The sequence below is a fragment of the Crinia signifera genome, chromosome 9, assembly GCF_055691185.1.
Source record: "Crinia signifera chromosome 9, ASM5569118v1, whole genome shotgun sequence".
In the NCBI taxonomy this organism is placed as follows: Eukaryota; Metazoa; Chordata; class Amphibia; order Anura; family Myobatrachidae; genus Crinia; species Crinia signifera.
The window spans coordinates 149559939-149583255 of NC_139225.1; the positions used below are offsets into that span (position 1 = coordinate 149559939).

At 50.2% G+C, this 23317-nt stretch overlaps 2 protein-coding genes and 4 non-coding genes across 11 annotated transcripts in view; 5 read left to right on the plus strand and 1 right to left on the minus strand.

Annotated features, from left to right (window-relative positions):
* The window catches only part of B3GALT4 (beta-1,3-galactosyltransferase 4), a 22094-nt gene extending 14630 nt beyond the window's left edge, over window positions 1-7464 (plus strand). For 4 of the 6 annotated variants that reach the window (XM_083160223.1, XM_083160221.1, XM_083160224.1 and 1 more), the window contains one exon: window positions 2613-7464. In XM_083160223.1, the coding sequence (XP_083016349.1) occupies window positions 2898-3935 (1038 nt within the window). In that variant the 5' untranslated portion in view covers window positions 2613-2897 and the 3' untranslated portion in view covers window positions 3936-7464. Of the gene's footprint in view, window positions 1-899; window positions 992-2612 lie in introns of all 6 variants that reach the window. The other 2 variants (XM_083160225.1, XM_083160226.1) reach the window with 1 other exon arrangement.
* On the minus strand, window positions 7407-14437 carry WDR46 (WD repeat domain 46). Its single transcript, XM_083160220.1, has 16 exons — window positions 14294-14437; window positions 12793-12936; window positions 12612-12692; window positions 12170-12282; window positions 11471-11558; window positions 11318-11379; window positions 11131-11235; window positions 10106-10256; window positions 9884-10019; window positions 9525-9624; window positions 9282-9435; window positions 9056-9203; window positions 8881-8975; window positions 8658-8753; window positions 8339-8452; window positions 7407-7765 (listed from the first exon to the last, which is right to left on the minus strand). Exons 1-16 carry the CDS (start codon window positions 14333-14335, stop codon window positions 7661-7663), a joined length of 1734 nt encoding a protein of 577 aa, XP_083016346.1. The 5' UTR covers window positions 14336-14437; the 3' UTR covers window positions 7407-7660.
* A 243-nt stretch (window positions 14438-14680) lies between these two features.
* TRNAV-UAC (transfer RNA valine (anticodon UAC)) lies at window positions 14681-14753 on the plus strand. The gene has a single exon. It is a non-coding gene; the product is annotated as a tRNA-Val (tRNA).
* Window positions 14754-20075: 5322 nt separating this feature from the next.
* On the plus strand, window positions 20076-20148 carry TRNAV-UAC (transfer RNA valine (anticodon UAC)). Its single transcript has one exon. It is a non-coding gene; the product is annotated as a tRNA-Val (tRNA).
* A 1141-nt stretch (window positions 20149-21289) lies between these two features.
* Window positions 21290-21362, plus strand: TRNAV-UAC (transfer RNA valine (anticodon UAC)). The gene has a single exon. It is a non-coding gene; the product is annotated as a tRNA-Val (tRNA).
* An 888-nt stretch (window positions 21363-22250) lies between these two features.
* On the plus strand, window positions 22251-22323 carry TRNAV-UAC (transfer RNA valine (anticodon UAC)). The gene has a single exon. It is a non-coding gene; the product is annotated as a tRNA-Val (tRNA).
* Window positions 22324-23317: the final 994 nt, after the last annotated feature.

A 23317-nucleotide genomic window follows, 5' to 3' on the forward strand; every position in this document is an offset into this window, starting at 1 on the left:
ATTTCCTTTAGTAAATTTCCCCCTATATCTGGGAATTATCCGTCAGCTTGGATTCCACTAGGGTGTCAATATGTTTTGGCTGATTGCACTGTAGTGCCGCCTTATCTGCTGTGTACCCGCCTCAGGGCAATCTAAAGAGGTACTGTACAGTTATGGTTATATATAGTTGAATTCTTGACACAATTTGGGATTGAAATTAGACCATAGAGAGGCAACTAAAGCGCAGACCCCCACCAAAGGGTTGAACAAAATAATTCTATGAAATGTTTAGGAATTACAACCAATTGCATACACAGAAAATTACATGGAAGGAGAGATCTGGACTGTAATGTATCCAAATATCTATAGCAGGGTTGCCGACTTTAAGGTTCTCCTCTCCGGGAGAAGCCCAGAGAGGAGAGTTTCAGCAGCCGCTCAGGGGGCGGGGCTTACGAGTGACATCACTAATCTCCGTGGAGGGGGCTAAAATGACGCAATGGTGCCGTTTTAGCTCCGCCCCCTCCTCTGAGATCCGAGGATTGCGGCATTTTAATGCCGCGATCCGGGGGACAGCGGGGGTCCCCCCCTGAATCCGGGAGGGTTTGCCCATTCCGGGAGGGTCGGCAACCCTGATCTATAGTATGAATCCTGGGATTGGCATTCCTAGTCCTGATGGTGGGCTCATGAACAATTACCATTAGCTAATGTGAGAAAGGCCTTCAGTTGCTTAGAGGTTGTCTTCGGTTCCTTTGTGACCTTGCAAATTATTGGACACCAAGCTCTTGGCTTGATCTTTGTCGGCCGACCGCACCTGAGGAGGGTAATAATGATCTGGAACTTCCTCCATTTGTACACAATCTGTCTGACTGTTGATTGGTGGAGTCCAAACTCTTCACAGGTGGTTTTGTAACTTTTTACAGCCTGATGACCATCAACAACTCTTCTTATGAGGACCTCAGAAATCTCCTTGGTTCATGGCATGACACACTCCCACAAACGTGTGTTGCAAAGGGTATGGATCAGTAGGTCACCAGCATTATGGTAGACAAGCATTTAGTTCAACATGAGGTAAGGTAGACATGACTTTAGGTCGACAGGGTCATGAGGTCGACATGGTGGTTGTTTTTTTTTACCGGAATGTGAACACAGTCATGCTCCAGGCACGGTCCCTTGCTGTGCTCGGAAACATTATTTTATTCTCACACCACACCCTAGTGCAGGGGTGGCCAACCGGTCAGAGGTAAAGAGCCGAAAAATATCGTCGGTCAAGCCAAAGAGCCAACATCATGCGCGCCAAAAAGGGGCGTGATCGGGGGAGTGGTCAGGTGCGTGGTCATATGACACAAGGGGAGTGGCCACATGACAAAACTTTATGCCCCCAGTGCCAGATATGCCCCCCACAGTGCCAAACATCATATGCCCCCCACAGTGCCAAACATCATATGCCCCCCACAGTTAGGAAGCTGGGCCCTCCAGCACAGGTGTTGCCCACAGTGCAACACCTATGCTGGAGGGCCCAGCTTCCTAACTAAAGGGCCCACCTAGAGGGCCAGGAGGGCCCAAAAAACAAATGAGCCACGGGCCAAGAGTGCCCGACTAATGCGCCCAAAGGCCGGAAGGGCCTGAATGTGCCCACGGGCCTAGTGCCCAACACCCGGTGGTCTAGGGTGGATGGGGGGTAGGAGGCCAAAGGCCCCTACCTGGTGTTGGGAGAGGCCGCTGGGGGGAGCTTCATCAGCTCTTTTGCTTCTCACCCCCGCTGGCTTCTCCCGCAGCCATCTTCTTTCTTCTTGCAGAAGGAGCCGGAGATCTTCTGTCTTGATCCCGGCGTCTTCTGGCCTCTTCAGTGGCGCCGGAACTCTTCTCCCCGCCGCCGTCTTCTGCGCCGTCCTCCGGCGGCTTCTCGCGTCTTCAGGAGTGCTCCGCCGGCGTGGAGACGACTTTTCGCCCTCCCGCTGGTGTCTGATGTCAGACGCCGGGGGCGGGGCGGAAACGGCGCGGCGAGCGCTGATTGGCTCACCGCGGCCGTTTCCTATTGGCCGCCGATGCAGCGTTTTGAATTGGCAGCCGAATTGGCACCAAATTCAAAACCCTGCTTCGCTGATGGGACGGGAGCCGTACAGCGTGGCGAGCCGCGGGTTGGCCACCGCTGCCCTAGTGGATGGTAGGGCATGAAATACTGCCTGTCAAATAAGGTAGACATGCAGAAAGGTCTACATTTTAAGTCATCTCGCCTAATTAATATTTTGTCTCATTTGTGTATTAGGACTTTTATGAAGATCTGAAGTCATTTTCAATCAAATTTCAAACAGAAATCTAAAATTTCAGAAGAACCAATGCACACCAGCTAATGTGTTGTTTGGACTGTAGGTACTTATGTAATATCTGGACTCCCGTTTTTCTTATGAGACCGCGTCCCCTCACGGGGCTCGCTGCGCTCACCATGCTTCGGGCACGGTGGCTCGCTGCGCTCGCCACACTATATAAAATCAACTCCATGCGTAGTTGGATAGTAGGGGTATGAAAAAATGGGGTGCATTTAACATGGGAGTCCAGATAATACATAAGTACCGGACTGTATTTTTATAATCTTTCTGTCACTATATCTTTAACTCTGTTTTCTTGTTTTTCAGGTTTTATACCCTGCTCTCCTGAAGGGGTGGGGCCGCGCTTCTGTGACTAATTTATTACAGTCTGACAGAGGACTCTGAAGGTGGAGTTCTCTCTCTGATCGTCAATTGTTTGGACAGGAGTGAAAAAGATCCAGTTTGTTTGTTTTTTACACTGCACAGGACATAAGATGGGGACAGGAATAGAACGGAGCGTCCGATAAACTTTTTACAAAATGTTTTCTGCGTTATCATTTATTAAAGCAATTCGGAGGTACCAAAAGCAAAACCGAACCTAGATTTCCAACCATGGCCAGCATTCGCCAGGCTGTTGCTGCTCTCCTGCGATTGTTTCCTATCCACCGCCGACGCTGGCCTGTCCTCGTCTTGTTATTCGTTCTCTCTCTTCTAATTATCTTCATTGTTTCCGGTTATTTCGAAGAGCTACTTTCTCAGGCACTTCCCCTCTTGTACTCTGCTCAGTCTGATCTTTCTTCGTCTCGACTCTTAAACGTCCCTGTCCCTCCTTTACTGCTCTCCCCTATCAAGGCTTGCTTGCCTCCCCCATTCCTCCTCATCTTAGTTTCCAGTGCACCGTCCCACAGAGACAGGAGGGATGTAATCCGCCAGACATGGGGAAGTCTCTCCTCTTCCACCGTCTCTGAGTCGCTGACCCTGTTTGTCCTTGCGGTTCCGAAGTCGCCGGCAGAAAGGGCCGCGCTGGTGCATGAGGCAGTGACCCACAGGGACATTATCCAGGCCAACTTCACAGACTCTTACAAGAACTTGACACTTAAAACTCTGACGGGGTTGTCGTGGGCACTTCAGAAATGCCAAGAGGCTCGTTACTTGCTCAAGACAGATGATGACGTCTTCATCAACACGCTGGCTCTGTCAAAGTATCTGCGGGAACAGAAAGGACTCCTGTATCTTGGCCGAGTTCACTGGCATGTTAGCCCCGAACGGGACCCAGAGAACCGCCATTTTACCACAGAGGAATTGTACGCCGGTGACCACTTTCCAGCCTATTGCAGTGGCACAGCCTACGTGCTGTCTCAGGCCGCTGCTGGGCACCTGTTGCAAGAGGCCGGGAGTGGCCCCTGGCCTGTAGTTGAGGATGTTTATGTCGGTATCATGGCTCGGGCAGCTGGGATTGCTCCACGGCACAGTGCCAGGATGGCGGGTTCCATGGCCATACCGCACAACAGCTGCTGTTACAAAACCATGTTCACGTCTCATGGACTTACTCCACGCAGGATGCAGGAGGCCTGGAATATGCTGAAGGAGCCAGATTGGTGCTCTCCACTAACCATGTTCTTCTGTAAACTGTTGGGTAACCACCAATAACCATGGTACCAGGGTGATGCCGTAGGTTGATTTCTGGTGGTGAGCACATGAGGTCGGGGGGTGGATTGTCTATTTTAATGATTGGTTATACACACACACACACGAGATGATAGTAACCCCTTAGGGTAAATCACCGGCGTGGCACTCCAGGCATAACGTTATGCTGTCTGCCTGAGGAAGGGGATATACTCCCCGAAACTGTTGCACAATAAAATTGTTTTCTTCACGAGTCCTGGAGTGCCACGCTGGTGATTGACCCTAAGGGGTTACTATCATCTCAAGTACATGCATACTATTGCAGAGGCACCCAGGCAATTACCTACTATCCCAGTAGTGCCAGGTCGTATATTTCTCTGCATGGGCTTGTCCCAGCAATGTCAAATTTCAGAAATACTGTGGTTTATTAAATTATACTTTCTTGGTTGTCTGTAACGAAGGGCCATGGGAATGAAGCAGCTGATTGGTCCATAAGTATTCATGATGAGCTCTCCCCCAATGGCTTCGGAGGAGATTGAACAAAACTTCAGATTCATAAGGCAAAGTCCATGCACACTCCTTAGTGTAGCATTTCATGTTTGCTGATCCTATCTACCTAATTACATAGGAGATACCTGTGAGTACCGGCACGCCGGAGACGTAACAGGTACAGCCAGTGGAATTAACACTAAAATTTGGTGTTAATTCAGCATTACAAGGCAATATGGGATTCAGTATTGAATCCCGGCGTTCGGAATCCCGACAGCCGAAATGCCGACAAAGGGGGGGGCGTGGATCGCCCCCCCTTGCGGGCTCGCCACACAGCGGGCCCGGTGCCTCGCTACGCTCGGCACACTAATTTATTCTCCCTCCAGGGGTGTCGTGGACACCCCAGGAGGGAGAATGTGTCGGTATTTCGGCGGTCGGGATTCCGGCGTCGGGATTCTGAACGCCGGGATCCCGACCGCCGGGATTTTAACTGCATCCCGGCAATATGTTCTATTGTGTGTGTGTGTGTTGTGTATATGTGGGTGTGATATGCGCCTCAGACAGTGGGGATGCTGAATGCCGGTGCTCCGACAGGGGGGCGAGCAAAAAGAAGCCTCCTGCGGGCTCGCTACAGGTTCTATTCTGGACCCCCACAAGGGAGAATAGCCCCTGTGAGTCGGGATCCCCACTGTCCGAGCGTCATCCGGCACCTGGTATATGTGAGTAGTCGGACAGCCAGTTAGTGTGTAGTAAATACGGCCATGTGTGGGGCACAGACAGCGATGTGTAACCAGACCATATATGTATCTGACTGTCCAAGCCGTTATCCTTCACTGTACTATGTACCAATGCGCATACATTGGTCGGGCCTGAATTGGGCCCATTGTGTCATAGCAATTGTTTGGAATGCAGTGCCACCTAGAGGGTGGAATACTACATACCATGGGCATTAAGCTGGCCATATACTTGTGTGACGTCTCTGTGGGGAGAAGTCAAACTCTGTTCCTCCCCTTCCCGGGCAGCAGCAGCCTGTGCGATCCTTGTCCGTATGATATATTGCATGCAATACCAGCCAGGCCTGCCTAGCTTGACTGGCGATGCGGCACATTCAGCTGCAGCCCTGGTGATCCTCAGGCTCCGGTGTGCACAGGACTTCGCATCGAGCCCAATGTCAATCACATGCGATTTGAAGCCTTTTCATGTGAATTATCACCACAATAGAATGAAAAGTGACTCAATCACTAATGCATGATCTATTAATATAAATGTCCTGTTCAAGATGAACATTTCCAACCCCCTCATTCTTCCACCATCCATGCTCCCATTTTTGTCAAAATGTGGGTGGGTCCCCCACCTTAACCCCACAGTAGTTGTTTCCTTGATTTACAAGAAATCCCAGTGCTGAGACCAACCCCCGGAGTCCTAACTAATAATTATTTCTGTATTGGATATCTCTGTACTTCTCTCTCCCACCCTCCCCCTCTTGCACTACCCCTTTCATTTCCTTTTGCTATATGCCTAACTGTAAAAAATGTGGAGAATTGTACATGATTTACTTTGTCTTTTTGTCATATGTGCCTGAAGTTGTATACTCTTCATTGCATTCTCCGTTAATAAATAAAGTATTTAAAAAAAATGTGGGTGGGTGAGGGGCTCCCTGTCACCCAGAGCTACTGGGTGGGTGAGGGGGCTCCCTTCTCCCTGTCGTGATTTGGTGAGTGAGGGAGCTCCATTCCCCCCCCTGTCGCCTGGAGCTATTGGGTGAGTGAGGGAGCTCCATTCCCCCCCTGTCGCCTGGAGCTATTGGGTGAGTGAGGGAGCTCCATTCCCCCCCTGTCGCCTGGAGCTATTGGGTGGGTGAGGGAGCTCCATTCCCCCCCTGTCGCCTGGAGCTATTGGGTGGGTGAGGGAGCTCCATTCCCCCTGTAGCCCAGAGCTAAATTCATGGTAGAAGTTATAGCAAAGCAGGGTTGTATCAGTCCAGTCTGTTTCTGTAGGTCACTGGTGCGGATTATTAGATACAGGATCTGGATTGACTGTCACTACCGTCTACCCCAAAAGGCCAACATACAATAGGTCCAAAAATTCAACATGGAAAAAGGTAGACACATGAAGACGTTGACATGAATTTTTCCCATATTTTTGTGATCTGTTGCTAACCCCCAATTAGTATAACGTGTACCCCCTTGCATGCTTCAGGGTCGGTGCCCCGCTAAGTTCAGCACACTGTTGTATCCTCCCTCTACACCGACGTAGTCATGTGTCTGCCTTTTTTATGTCAATATTATGTCGACCTTTTTCAGTTCGATCCGGTTGACCTATTGGTTGTCTAGACACTGTAGATTTATCCACCAGAACCAAGATCTCCTATGTTGCAGTACGATACTATGACTGGCAGCTGGAATGTAAGGGGGGAGATCCACGTAGGAAGAAAATGTAAAAATATAAAATGCGCCAGCTGATTTAAGATAGATATAAATACTTAACGATTCAGAATTTCCCCCCCCCCCCCCCCGCTCATTATACCCCCTAAGGACTCTACCAAAAAAAGAACGCACTGACCCCCATAGATGCATTTCATGATACACTCTCTCCACAAGGCGTAAATTCAGTAATTGCGGTAACAAGAGGCTGGATGGGATTGATATAGAAACCCGGCGTTCAAAATCCCGATGCCGAAATCCCGATGGGGGGGGGGACATGGATTGTTCCCCCTCCCCCCCCCCTTGCGGGCTTGCTACGCTCGGACACCCACGGAGGGAGAAAGTGTCGGGATTTTGACCGCCGGTATTCCGCCCAGCTGGACTGATGTCCGGCATCAGCAGGATATCATTTATCATTGATGCTCTTTTATTCTATATAATGTTACATTTTCTGTAAGTTTGATGATGCAAACTGTCAACCTCAGCCCACACTGGGGTGACTACTCCGGACGGCCTTTTCCTGTACTGGACTGTACATAAATTGTGGTGTCCTTACACTGTTTATTTAATGAGCGGACTCCCGTTCGGATATCTAAAGCAACGTTTATTGTTCTGCTTGACAATAAAATGATTTCTATGTATTATTTGTCCTGAGTCTTCGTAAGATAAGGAGTCCGCAGAATAGGATTTCTTAAGAAATATATATATACAAAATTTGGGATGTAAGGAAGAGAAAACAGCAGATACGTTCCCATCCGCAGCCTTACAATGCTCACGCCCAGTGTCCAAAATGGCCACGCCCAGTCCCCAGAGGAATTCCCCAGCCACAAGCACGGATCACTTCTTAAACCTGTCCAGCGTTGACTTGTGGCCCTCATGGACCTTGGCTGCGCTGCTCTTCTGTGCCTGCGCCCGGGCCAGCACACTCTGCTTGATCTCCACCTGAGACAACACAGGGAGAGAACCATTATAGGTGATTATAGCACTGACAGTCCCTACTATGGCGGCTGTGAGAGACGTGACCTCACCATGGCCAGCGCTAGTACGGAAGCTCAGAGACCTCGGACAATAACACGCTGCTAAATCTATAAGAAAGTCACCCAAATATCCCAGCTTTTTATTAGTCCGCTGCCTGCCGGCGGACATATGCGTTTACCAATAGAACTTAACTGACGTAGATCGAGTATTAAAACCTAGCAACCTAAAAAGATTATAAAAGGTTACCATTAGAAAACAAACCAAGTAATCTACAGTTACACGTGTAATAAACGGGGAAATGTAAATGAGCGCTAAACAGTCAAAAAAAATGTTTGGAGGGGTGGCGGGAAATGAGTCATATCCCTGACTGAGGTAAATCTGGCAAGGAGACAGATGACAACAGAAACCATCGGCGGGATTTAATGCAGTCGGAGTTTGCCAATCAGTGGCCATCTTGAAGCTTCGCATACATCAATCCCTGAATTCATTATCTTAGTCTCTGCCAAGTACAGACACCCCCTTCTCTGAGTTACTCACCCTCTTCTCCTCATGTGCCACCTTCTTCTTGCGTTTCAGCAGATTACCAGTCGAACTTCGTCCTTTCAACTTGTGTCGTGGCACAAAGCGAGTCTTCTCGTGTGGATCGTAACCCTGCGAGGGAAGAGCGAGTCACAGAAATCAGGATGGTTCCTTTATCATACAGTACACAAATCCGACATCCGATCCTCTCCCCCAGCCATGGCTGCAATGAAATACGGCCTCATCCCCAAAGTAAATGAGCGCAAGAGAGGATCTTGAAAGAGAAAAATAACAGACTAAAAAGAAAGACCACAAGATACTAGAAAAGTTTATTCACCATTCGCTCCACTTTTTCCTTGTGCCTCTGCTCCATTGTGATAGCGTCAACCTCTCCGAGCTGGGTGGGGTCCAGAGTGATGAGCTCAGGCTGGATCTGGAGGAAGAAGAACGTGAGAACAGGGCATCGGTGAACGGCTAGTTGTGCCTGGAATCACAGACCTACGTTGTTCCCAATACACTCGGGTGACCTATTTTCCCATGAAATGTTCCTCTTGCATTACCTTCTCCAATAAAGCCTTGACCTCCCATTCCTGACGCTGCTTCCTAGTCTCATATGGGTTACACTCCAGACCATCGAAGTTAGCCTCACCCGCGCCTGTTGGAAGATAGTGGAGTAGAATGGGGTTAGGTGTGGCGAGGATACAGACAGGAGAGGAAGGTGGTGGTAGCACTGACCTGGGACGATCATACTGGTGAAGCCACCTCCATGGCCAATACCCAGGACATCCTCGTAGGGGCAGAAATGCAACCCATGGATCGGTGCCTTGACGGACATGCACATATACGGGGAGCGAGGTGCTGTGAGGTGAGTGTCCTTATACACCTAGGGGAAGATCACACGGAGGTCATGTTGTCGCCCATATACCTCCTGTTCCTCTACATCAGACGGGACCCTCCTTACCTGCACGATGTTGCCAGTCCCTGCAGCCAGTAGCCCCCTCTGACTGTAGCACAGCGCTCCCGCTCCCATGGGTAGAACACAGGAAGTCAGAGGACGGTAATTTCTAAGGTCAAAGATGGTTAGCTTCCTGTCCACTCCGGAAGAGGCCATGTACCTGCGGGGGGAGGAGGGGAGAGCGTCAGGAGAGAATGTGGAACGGCGCCTATGAGCCAAAGGATGGGCCGGAGGCTATATAACACCTACATTCCTGTCTTATCAATGCTCAGGGCCCTGATCGCTCCTCGATGACACAGCATCTTTACTAGCGGCTCTTTCATTGTAGGACTCCAAAGAGAGACTGTTCCTGTGAAATGAAAACAGCACAACGTGAGCCGCTGATAACACCAAGGCCTCCGGCATCCGCAGACCAATGGATGCACCATGTACTGGACGGAATGTTAGGACTGATCTAAGCTTTGCGTCACTGGACAGTTAGGGAACACAGGTCCGTGAAGCGAAAGGTCTCTGACAGGCAGCTGGCACAGAGTTTGTGACGGACAATGACCCGGGGTGGGACAGCAATAAGTACCGGCGGACAGGAAACTGCCGGCTGGTGTAAATACCGTTGTGATGTCCGAGGTGAATGATTGCATTGTGCGGGTTCTGACACATGACGTTCAGCCTCCCGGCTTTGACGCAGGTAGCTGCTATTTCCTTTCCAACGGAGACGTCTAAATACTGCAGGAAGCCGGTGGAGCTCTGGAGGGAGAGATACGGTGCAGTGATTACACAGACTAAGAACGGGGGGAGGGACAAACGATGCACCCGACGGTCGTTACACTTACACACGTCGCCAGCAGGAAGTGGTACGGCAGGAACTCCATGCGTAGAACATCATTAAACTTCTTAATGCAATGCAGCTCCACCCCGAGCGCGTCATAGATGTGCAGCCACTTCCGCTGGGCCACGGCAAACATGGTATGTGTGTGCAGCCACCTAGAGAGAGAAGCCTCAAATCAGTTGCACTGGTATACAATCCTCAGATCGGGGGCGAGAAGAGCGGCAATGTCCCAAAATCCAAAATGGGCACTGGGGGTTAGAGTCAGGTTTGTGATTGATATGTTCTTCCAGCAAGTGTGAGTAACCTATCAAGTCACATTCCAAACAGGCGAGTCAGGCCTGGGCAACCGGTAGGTCTCCAGATGTTCTAAAACCACAAGTCCCAGCATGCCCTGCAAAAGTTTGGCTATTGGGGAGTGCTTAAACTGTGTCAGGGAATGCTGGGATGTGTAGTTTAACAACAGCTGGAGAGCCACAAGTTGGCCAGGCCTGAAGTGAATTATCCAGTCCTTCAATCGCCTCTTGCTACAGCAAAAGGCACTATGGCTATGTAACTGGGAATGCTGTACACTGGACTCTGGGCCTAATTCAAACCTGATCGCTCATCATGGGCACCACGATCCATGCGCATTCAATAGGATTGCGAATTTGCACATCAGCGATCAACACTGAATTGGGCCCCCTGTACGTTTAGGTTCTAAACTGTTCTGTAATGCTTGGGGTACATATGCACAAATCCATCCCACAGACACAGATTACACCACAAATACATGGTGGAAAATGTAACAGGTGCAAATGTCAAAGTGCAGACTTACATTTTTAATGGGACAGCAAAATAGAAGAAAATTCTGCCCCTTTGACAACTCTCATCCTATTACATTTGACCAATTGGTAAGACTCTATGGTAAGACTCTATGGTAAGACTCTATGGTAAGACTCTATGGTAAGACTCTATGGTAGAATAGGTTTACCACACTCTGTATACGGTCATGTAATTCAGACAGTGGTTCAACAAGTAGAAGAAACTCACTTCACATCATTGACGGATTCCATCACATTCATCTCGCAGTGGAGCTTCTTCGTCTGCCAATCAAATGAGGCGACGTGTCCGCGCTGACCGCCCAGGAGGAGGCACCTGAGAGGCGGAGCGCACAGAGATAATGAGATGGGAATCAGAAACAGAGGTAATCACATACCCACAATCTCTGTCCACTCACCTTCCAGTCCGTGAGTAATTTATTCTGTATGGACCAAACTGATTGAGGACCAGGTTAAAATGCTACAAGAAGAAAAAAAAAACATGTTGTCTTTAGAGGGATACTTGCAAATTAAATAAAATTAGACGGAGGCTCTTGGGTTCAGGTCTGCACCTTTGTAGCACTTGTAATGTCCACAGCCTCGGTTATGTCCTCCTGAGTAATGGTGCTGGTGTCTTCGCCCTCATCCCCTTCCAGAAACCTGTACAGAGAGATAGCAGGTGGGGTGGAGTTACAATGGGGAGGAACGGATGCAGCTATGAGTAGTAAAACAAGTGTGCTCCCCCAGACACGGCTGTCACTATGCGCCCATTTCTAAGATGAAATCATTGTCAGCTGACACACCCACTTGCGCATCTTTTAAATAATTAGCACTTTAAGCAAATGGGACGACTTGACAGATGCTCACCAATGTCTGCTGCCGCTGATGATAAAGACAGTGCGGTCTGTTTTTAACAATTTAATATTTACTAAGGATTACACGCAGTATGGAATAACACAACTAGAAAGATCTAAGTAACTGTAAAGCGTCATAACAATCCAGCAAAGTGAATGGAGACAGACAGTAAGGGGGTTGAGGAGGAACAAACAGGTGAAAGCATTTGATCTGATACTTTATCAACATGTGTATAGGACTTGTACATTAGTAGAAGCTCTCTTGCGTGTTTCGAAACAAGCATAAGATACATATCCTTATCAGCGGCTTTACGTACCATTGATTGTAGAGTTATTTGGATTGAGTTCTATGAGCTAGGAACTTTTTACCACACAGCTGGGATATAGGACGCACCCCCACCTCCCCGATGCTCTTACCCCTCCTCCTCCGGCAGTAACAGGTCGTGCCTCGCTGCCTGGGTCACTGCTGCATGCACCTTGCTCTCCTCCGACTTTAAACGTTTTTTGGCATTTCGAATACAATCCTTGGTCTAAAAAATGAGAGGGGAGGATGATTTTTAAATGTCAACAGAAAGATCTATATCTAGACATGAAACCCCTGTTCTACAACCTAAGAAATCCCCAGCCAGACCTACAGGTTCCGGACAACATCCCAACATTCGGGATTCTGACTGTAAAATGCCTGACAGGACCTATTCTCCCTCATGTATCTCCACAGCGGTCCACTTTTCTTACCGCCGCCATTCACCCAGTCTCGGTTACCGATTTGTAGAATGGAGTCAAGAGGCAAACAATGGAACTGTACACTAGCCTACACCTTCAATGCAACACACAACATCGCCCAATGGTTCTTACTCACAGAGCTGGCTTTCCTTGTTCGCTCATATTTTGAGAGTTGGTTTTTCGGCACAGGTGCTGAGCCGGGGAAGGGATCCTCTGCCTGTTAGAAAAGTTAAACAAGTCAGGGTGTAGAATGTTCATGATTACACAATGACCTCACCGGCCACCACTGACATAGAACTAATAGGGACATGTCTTACCCCAGAGATTATTTCTTTGCTCGGTTTTAAGCTGTCCTGCCAAAATCGTTGCTCTGTGATTTCTTTCGCCTTTCGCTGCTTATCCTCCAGTGCAGCTGGCGTCTGCTTCCCCTCAGACTCCTCCTCATAGTATCGCTTTACAGTCTGTGGGAATAAAGGATACCTTTATGTCATTGGCTGCCACTTCCCCTGTAACTGTCCCCAGCTGATATGCCCTTAGTGCAGGAGATGAATTATCAAGTATTTGTAGGACCCTGTTAGCTGGGACTTGTAGTTCTCCAACAGCTGAAGCGCTGCAGGATGCTTATGTCTTGTATAAGTGACCACTGTACTACCAATGCAGCTGTGGACTAGTTTTCTACACTCCAGAGATTTTGTTGTTTTAACTGATGCTAGAACAGACTCCTATATAAATACAGACACATGTGCTTATTATCTGATAAGACACAATGGGGGAAATGTATCGCTTATTTTCTATTATATTTTTGTACAGCACTGCGGACACATTGTGGCACCTTACAAATAATTCATACAAAATGGCAGCACGGGTGGTACATGGGGGTGCATAGCACATAATAGATTAGGAGGGTGGTGCTGCAGAGATTGGCTCTTTCTTTACAAATATCTTTTATTTCAAAATTAATTTTGCCATTAATATGGCGAGATAAGAACGTTTCTAGAATTGGGGGGTAGATTGTATCCACCTTACTGTCATTCCTATTTCAATATAACGGTCGTCAGTAGAATAACCTCGAGAACTATATAATCCCAGCTTGTGTAACCCATATAAGTGGCAGCAGTTGCATTTAGAACCAGGGTACTGAGCTGGATGTCACGGTGCAGATGGCAGCGACAGCCCCGCAGACCCAGGAGGTGGTGAAGTTCCACCTTTTTGGAAACTAAATCAAATCCCATGTCCAGCTCTTCTACTCTGCTTCACACGCCCATTACATGGGACACTGTGCACGCCAATGTCATCAGGCGTAACGTAGCTCCGACTAAGTGGCAACAAGGTGGCATGAGCCTCAGCGTCATACTGTATGACATGCCTGGTGGGACACTTATGTAACAGTGGTAGCTGCACATTATACAATACATGGCATTATGTGACATTCAGCACTAGGAGCCCAAATCCTAGTAGACGGTACTGGCACTATAAATAGAAGACACAGGACAGTGATCTGTGTGCAAAATGGATATACAGTAGAACTATCAGTAAGATATTGTATATTTGTGTACACTGAATATAGGTCTACACAGCCCTCTATGGCAGCTGCCTGATACATAATTATCATTACTATGTGACAATTACATGTTTAACAGTGAGTGTGTGTTTAATATATATATATATATATATATATATATATATATTCACACACTATAGCAATTATACAACTACAAGTCCCAGCAGCCCGTACCAGCTGTTGGCACGCTAGGCCTTGTAGTTGCAACCCTGCTCTTCGGCCACGGGGTCTGTATGAAGGTAAGTGAGGGGTCTTACCCGCTCCTGCTGCCTGGCTGGCTCCATGCTGGATGCTTTCATGTCCACCGGAAATGAACAATAAAGTTACAGCAGGAGCCAGCAAGTCACCGCCCCAACGTGTGTTCGCGAACAATAAAGTTAATAGCAAGAACTGCTGTATACTGGGGGAAAAAAAATATTCAAGTAAGGGCAGCGACGAGTCAGCGGCATCTTTAGTACGGGCAGACCACGAGGATTGGCTCACGCATAGCATGTGACGCTGACACTGGTCTAATTACAAGTACTTCTAAGCTGCAGGCCTCCCGCTGTTCTTTCACGGAGTGTGGGGCACAGAACAGAGCATGCGCAGAGCAGACGAGACGCGTCCCTGGTGATAACATGTGACTGACAACAGGGAACACAGCTGGTTCCATAGTGTAGCGGTTATCACGTCTGCTTTACACGCAGAAGGTCCTGGGTTCGAGCCCCAGTGGAACCACATTTTGCAGACACAGCATAAAGGCCCTGAGCAATGTGCATGGGAGTACCTGCGGTCCTCATCCCAGCCTGAGCATGATATTAGGACAATGAACCCACCAGGGTCGGTCAGTGGGTGTCACCAGATCTTTTGACCATGGGATTTAGTCATACTTGCCTACTTTTGAAAACTAGTTTCAGGGAGATTATAGTTGGTAATAGAATTTTGCGCAGCGCCCCATTGAGGGAGCGTGTCATGCTCCACCCAAAGGGCATGTCTAGCTCCATATATGGAGAGATTGTGAACGTGGCCCCTAGAAGCGTGGGTGTGTATTGCTACATCTGAGAGGAATTTTGTAAAATGACATATCCAAATGTAGATGAGCCCCAAAGCAGTCAGTAAGAGCTACTATACTTAGTAACGTGCTGGGAAATGGGGCTGATGATTCAATGTAAATGTATCTGTCTCTTATTCCTATTTTCCCCCAAAAAATGTAACAGTGTAATGTGGGCTAGGTGACATGAGGGAGATTGCTAGACTAATGAGGGAGAGAGGGAGATTGCTGCTATGTCAGGGAGTCTCCTGCAGAATGCAGGAGGGGAGGTAACTATGAGGTAAGAGTGTAATGTGGGCTAGGTGACATGAGGGAGATTGCTAGACTAATGAGGGAGAGAGGGGCATTGCTGCTATTTCAGGGAGTATACTGCAGAGTGCAGGAGGGGAGGTAACTATGATGTAACAGTCAGTGGCGTAGCTACGTATTGGGCCCCCCCCCCCCGCCCTGCCAAGCACCCCTCCCCCCCCCCCCCCGCGCCGCCCTGCCAAGCACCCCCCCCCCCCCCAATCCCCCGCAGCCTTACCTATCTCGCTGGTCCCGGTGGCTCCGTTCTTCTGCTGAGGACCACCACAAAATGTCCGCCCCCATTCAGCAGACAGTTACAGAGAACTGTGGGCTATATGGGGGGGCGGCCATTTTGTGGTGGTCCTCAGCAGAAGAACGGAGCCGCCGGGACCAGCGAGATAGGTAAGTCAGCGGGGGATTGGGGGGGGGGGTGTAACTATAGCACCGCAGCCCCCGGCGCCCCCTCATGCACAGCGCCCCCCCCCGCGGTGGCGGGGGCTGCGGTGCTATAGTTATGCCGCTGGTAACAGTGTAATGTGGGCTAGGTGACATGAGGGAGATCGCTAGACTAATGAGGGAGAGAAGGAGATTGCTGCTATTTCAGGGAGTCTCCTGCAGAATGCAGGAGGGGAGGTAACGACAAACAAAAACTGCAGAGGGTAGTGAAGACTGCGGAAAGGATCATAGGGACCGACCTCCCCCCGATAAGGGATCTGTTCTCATCCAGGGTAAGGAAACGTGCTGAGAAGATCGCAAACGACAAGCTGCATCCCGGTCACAACCTGTTCGACATCCTACCATCCAGAAGACGGTTCAGGTCCATCCCCGTCAAAACGTCCAGATCCGCAAGAAGCTTCTTTCCGTTAGCCGTCCATCACCTGAACAATCCAATCAAAGCGAATGCAATCCCAATATCAACAGCCAAACAACGTGTCCCTACTTGGCGACCTGACCACCATAGTCATAGCTAGAAATTAAATGCTTGTAATTCTTTATGTAATATATGTAATGTCTCCCTCTTTTTTGTGGATTACAGTGTAGCATCAAGCAGGGATGAAAAATCCCTGCTTGATGCTACACTGTAATCCACAAAAATTCCTAGTGTGCGCAAGCACACATGGCCAATAAAGTTGATTCTATTCTAACTATGAGGTAACAGTGTTATGTGGGCTAGGTGACATGAGGGAGATTACTAGACTAATGAGGGAGAGAGGGAGATTGCTGCTATTTCAGGGAGTCTCCTGCAGAATGCAGGAGGGTAGGCAGCTATGATTTACTAAGAACCACCACACGACCATATTCTGTGCTCTAGAACCAGCAGCAAAGCATGTCACATGATCCCTTTCTGCTACTTACCATGGGGCGCGCAGACACTATACAATATAGCATCTGGATGCTAGTGTGTGACACTTAATAACAATGTCCTCAGTCATGTGATCATGCTGTCACATGGTAACTATAGCAACAACCACATGACTGAGCAGGGGCTGGGTGATGTATGCACTAGATCAGTTGGGGCCAAACCGATCCTCTACCATTACCAACAGTCACATTTTCAAACATGGTGCATCCATTCCTAACCGACACATTCTACAGAGCAACAGGTGATCTGGAAAACATGAACTGTCGGTATATTGGACCAGTTTGGTCATCCTGCACTAGATGCGTTGCTGGCACATCACAAAATATAATCACTCAAAGAGCAAATCCACCCAGGGTACCAGCTATACAGTATTGGTTACTGTATAGCTGAGACGCGTTACTGGTGATAACATGTCACTGAGCACAGGGTACCAACTATACAGTACTCCGAGCAACAGCTAGCGCTTGGTGTAATGAGACGCGTCACTGGTGATAACATGTGACTGAGTACAGGGTACCAGCTATACCATACCTCCCAACATTCGCAGTTCCGGAAGCGGGACGGCGCTCCTGCGCGCCGGAGGCGTGCTGAAAATTTTCGGGGGCGTGGCCTAATTTGGGGGCGTGGCCTATACTCGCGGCTCTTCCGTGAGGCCACGCCCCCATTTTGCCGCTATGGGGGCATGACCCAGAGGCTCTGTGAGCCTCTAGCCATGCCCCCAGTCCCCTGGCTGCGGGAATAGACGCTGTGCGCATGCGCACAGCGTTTATTCCCCGCTGCTTAGCAGCTGACAGGGGGGACTCCCAACAGCCCCCCCACACCGCGGGACACTGCCGCCCGCGGGTGGGACATCGGGACAGGCCCTGGCAATCGGGACTGTCCCGATAAAATCGGGACTGTTGGGAGGTATGGCTATACAGTACTCCGAGCAGCAGCTAGCACTTTGTGTAATGAGACGCCTCACTGGTGATAACATGTGACTGAGTACAGGGTACCAGCTATACAGTACTCCGAGCAGCAGCTAGCGCTTGGTGTAATGAGACGCGTCACTGGTGATAACATGTCACTGAGCACAAGGAACACAACTGGTTCCATAGTGTAGCGGTTATCATGCTGCTTTACACGCAGAAGGTCCTGGGTTCGAGCCCCAGTGGAACCACATTTTGCAGACACAGCATAAAGGTCTAGTACCCCGGGTAATGTACATAGGAGGCACACCTGTGGTCCTCATCCCAGCATTAGGACAATGAGGCCACCATGAAATTAGATACATGTTCACAGTCATAATGACTGTTAGGGCTGGACTCTAGTGGTATGGTTTGGATTTTTTTTTTTTTGGAAGGGGGGGCGGGTGTCAAAAGACTGGATGGCCCTCTGAATGTGAGGCCTCTGACTGGCTGAGAGCACTCAGCCGCCATCTGAATGTGCGGCCTCGGAATGGCTGAGAGCACTCAGCCGCCATCTGAATGTGAGGCCTCTGACTGGCTGAGAGCACTCAGCCGCCATCTGAATGTGAGGCCTCTGACTGGCTGAGAGCACTCAGCCGCCATCTGAATGTGCGGCCTCGGAATGGCTGAGAGCACTCAGCCGCCATCTGAATGTGAGGCCTCGGAATGGCTGAGAGCACTCAGCCGCCATCTGAATGTGAGGCCTCGGAATGGCTGAGAGCACTCAGCCGCCATCTGAATGTGAGGCCTCGGAATGGCTGAGAGCACTCAGCCGCCATCTGAATGTGAGGCCTCGGAATGGCTGAGAGCACTCAGCCGCCATCTGAATGTGAGGCCTCTGAATGGCTGAGAGCACTCAGCCGCCATCAGAATGTGAGGCCTCTGACTGGCTGAGAGCACTCAGCCGCCATCTGAATGTGAGGCCTCTGAATGGCTGAGAGCACTCAGCCGCCATCTGAATGTGAGGCCTCTGAATGGCTGAGAGCACTCTGACTGGTTTTGCTGTGCCATCGATTGGGGGAAACCCTCTTGTTCTCCCCCCATCGATGGCAAAAGTATTTGACATCGGCCTTAAACCAATGATGATGTCTAGGTAACATGCACATCTCTCACCTCCCTCACCCAGCCCCTCCCCCACATCTGGGGTATTTCCAGGATTAGACCCCCTCCCCCCTGCGCTACCTTTTGCTTTAGCCAGGACTGGGGATACTGCTGGTGGGGGATAGTTATACCATTGGGAACACAATACCATTAGCAGCATGGGATACGGGGGTGGGGGTGGGGATACGGTCATTGGGTCTACAGCAAGTTGGTCGACACAGATAGGTCGACACGGCTTATCACTGGTGATAACATGTCACTGAGCACAAGGAACACAACTGGTTCCATAGTGTAGCGGTTATCATGCTGCTTTACACGCAGAAGGTCCTGGGTTCGAGCCCCAGTGGAACCACATTTTGCAGACACAGCATAAAGGTCTAGTACCCCAAGTAATGTACATAGGAGGCACACCTGTGGTCCTCATCCCAGCATTAGGACAATGAGGCCACCATAAAATTAGATACATGTTCACAGGCATCATGGTGACAGTCATAATGACTGTCAGGGCTGGACTCTAGTGGTATGGTTTGGATTTTTTTTTTTTGGAAGGGGGGGGGGGGGTGTCAAAAGACTGGATGGCCCTCTGAATGTGAGGCCTCTGACTGGCTGAGAGCACTCAGCCGCCATCTGAATGTGAGGCCTCTGACTGGCTGAGAGCACTCAGCCGCCATCTGAATGTGAGGCCTCGGAATGGCTGAGAGCACTCAGCCGCCATCTGAATGTGAGGCCTCGGAATGGCTGAGAGCACTCAGCCGCCATCTGAATGTGAGGCCTCTGACTGGCTGAGAGCACTCAGCCGCCATCTGAATGTGAGGCCTCGGAATGGCTGAGAGCACTCAGCCGCCATCTGAATGTGAGGCCTCTGAATGGCTGAGAGCACTCAGCCGCCATCTGAATGTGAGGCCTCTGAATGGCTGAGAGCACTCTGACTGGTTTTGCTGTGCCATCGATTGGGGAAACCCTCTTGTTCTCCCCCCATCGATGGCAAAAGTATTTGACATCGGCCTTAAACCAATGATGATGTCTAGGTAACATGCACATCTCTAACCTCCCTCACCCAGCCCCTCCCCCACATCTGGGGTATTTCCAGGATTAGACCCCCTCCCCCCTGCGCTACCTTTTGCTTTAGCCAGGACTGGGGATACTGCTGGTGGGGGATAGTTATACCATTGGGAACACAATACCATTAGCAGCATGGGATATGGGGGTGGGGATACGGTCATTGGGTCTACAGCAAGTTGGTCGACACAGTTAGGTGGACACGGCTTATCACTGGTGATAACATGTGACTGAGTACAGGGTACACAGCTGGTTCCATAGTGTAGTGGTTATCACGTCTGCTTTACACGCAGAAGGTCCTGGGTTCGAGCCCCAGTGGAACCACATTTTGCAGACACAGCATAAAGGTCTAGTACCCCGAGTAATGTACATGGGATGCACACCTGTGGTCCTCATCCCAGCATTAGGACAATGAGGCCACCATGAAATTAGATACATATTCACAGGCATCATGGTGACAGTCATAATGACTGTTAGGGCTGGACTCTAGTGGTATGGTTTGGATTTTTTTTTTTTGGAAGGGGGGGGGGGTGTCAAAAGACTGGATGGCCCTCTGAAAGTGAGGCCTCTGACTGGCTGAGAGCACTCAGCCGCCATCTGAATGTGAGGCCTCTGAATGGCTGAGAGCACTCAGCCACTATCTGAATGTGCGGCCTCTGAATGGCTGAGAGCACTCAGCCGCCATCTGAATGTGAGGCCTCTGAATGGCTGAGAGCACTCAGCCACTATCTGAATGTGCGGCCTCTGAATGGCTGAGAGCACTCAGCCGCCATCTGAATGTGAGGCCTCTGACTGGCTGAGAGCACTCAGCCGCCATCTGAATGTGAGGCCTCTGAATGGCTGAGAGCACTCAGCCGCCATCTGAATGTGAGGCCTCGGAATGGCTGAGAGCACTCAGCCGCCATCTGAATGTGAGGCCTCTGACTGGCTGAGAGCACTCAGCCGCCATCTGAATGTGAGGCCTCGGAATGGCTGAGAGCACTCAGCCGCCATCTGAATGTGAGGCCTCTGAATGGCTGAGAGCACTCAGCCGCCATCTGAATGTGAGGCCTCTGAATGGCTGAGAGCACTCTGACTGGTTTTGCTGTGCCATCGATTGGGGGAAACCCTCTTGTTCTCCCCCCATCGATGGCAAAAGTATTTGACATCGGCCTTAAACCAATGATGATGTTTAGGTAACATGCACATCTCTAACCTCCCTCACCCAGCCCCTCCCCCACATCTGGGGTATTTCCAGGATTAGACCCCCTCCCCCCTGCGCTACCTTTTGCTTTAGCCAGGACTGGGGATACTGCTGGTGGGGGATAGTTATACCATTGGGAACACAATACCATTAGCAGCATGGGATATGGGGGTGGGGGGGGGGGGATACGGTCATTGGGTCTACAGCAAGTTGGTCGACACAGTTAGGTCGACACGGCTTATCACTGGTGATAACATGTGACTGAGTACAGGGTACACAGCTGGTTCCATAGTGTAGTGGTTATCACGTCTGCTTTACACGCAGAAGGTCCTGGGTTCGAGCCCCAGTGGAACCACATTTTGCAGACACAGCATAAAGGTCTAGTACCCCAAGTAATGTACATAGGAGGCACTCAGCCGCCATCTGAATGTGAGGCCTCTGACTGGCTGAGAGCACTCAGCCGCCATCTGAATGTGCGGCCTCTGACTGGCTGAGAGCACTCAGCCGCCATCTGAATGTGAGGCCTCCGAATGGCTGAGAGCACTCAGCCGCCATCTGAATGTGCGGCCTCTGACTGGCTGAGAGCACTCAGCCGCCATCTGAATGTGAGGCCTCTGAATGGCTGAGAGCACTCAGCCGCCATCTGAATGTGAGGCCTCTGAATGGCTGAGAGCACTCAGCCGCCATCTGAATGTGAGGCCTCTGAATGGCTGAGAGCACTCAGCCGCCATCTGAATGTGAGGCCTCTGAATGGCTGAGAACACACAGCCGCCGTCTGAATGTGAGGCCTCTGAATGGCTGAGAGCACTCAGCCGCCATCTGAATGTGAGGCCTCTGAATGGCTGAGAGCACTCTGACTGGTTTTGCTGTGCCATCGATTGGGGGAAACCCTCTTGTTCTCCCCCATCGATGGCAAAAGTATTTGACATTGGCCTTAAACCAATGATGATGTCTAGGTAACATGCACATCTCTAACCTCCCTCACCCAGCCCCTCCCCCACATCTGGGGTATTTCCAGGATTAGACCCCCTCCCCCCTGCGCTACCTTTTGCTTTAGCCAAGACTGGGGATACTGCTGGTGGGGGATAGTTATACCATTGGGAACACAATACCATTAGCAGCATGGGATATGGGGGTGGGGGGGGGATACGGTCATTGGGTCTACAGCAAGTTGGTCGACACAGTTAGGTCGACACGGCTTATCACTGGTGATAACATGTGACTGAGTACAGAGTACACAGCTGGTTCCATAGTGTAGCGGTTATCACGTCTGCTTTACACGCAGAAGGTCCTGGGTTCGAGCCCCAGTGGAACCACATTTTGCAGACACAGCTTAAAGGTCTAGTACACCAAGTAATGTACATAGGAGGCACACCTGTGGTCCTCATCCCAGCATTAGGACAATGAGGCCACCATGAAATTAGATACATGTTCACAGGCATCATGGTGACAGTCATAATGACTGTTAGGGCTGGACTCTAGTGGTATGGTTTGGATTTTTTTTTTTGGAAGGGGGGGGTGTCGAAAGACTGGATGGCCCTTCGAATGTGAGGCCTCTGACTGGCTGAGAGCACTCAGCCGCCATCTGAATGTGAGGCCTCTGACTGGCTGAGAGCACTCAGCCGCCATGTGAATGTGCGGCCTCTGAATGGCTGAGAGAATTCAGCCGCCATCTGAATGTGCGGCCTCTGAATGGCTGAGAGCACTCAGCCGCCATCTGAATGTGAGGCCTCGGAATGGCTGAGAGCACTCAGCCGCCATCTTAATGTGAGGCCTCGGAATGGCTGAGATCACTCAGTCGCCATCTGAATGTGAGGCCCCTGACTGGCTGAGAGCACTCAGCCGCCATCTGAATGTGTGGCCTCGGAATGGCTGAGAGCACTCAGCCGCCATCTGAATGTGAGGCCTCTGAATGGCTGAGAGCACTCAGCCGCCATCTGAATGTGAGGCCTCTGAATGGCTGAGAGCACTCTGACTGGTTTTGCTGTGCCATCGATTGGGGGAAACCCTCTTGTTCTCCCCCCATCGATGGCAAAAGTATTTGACATCGGCCTTAAACCAATGATGATGTTTAGGTAACATGCACATCTCTAACCTCCCTCACCCAGCCCCTCCCCCACATCTGGGGTATTTCCAGGATTAGACCCCCTCCCCCCTGCGCTACCTTTTGCTTTAGCCAGGACTGGGGATACTGCTGGTGGGGGATAGTTATACCATTGGGAACACAATACCATTAGCAGCATGGGATATGGGGGTGGGGGGGGGGGGGATACGGTTATTGGGTCTACAGCAAGTTGGTCGACACAGTTA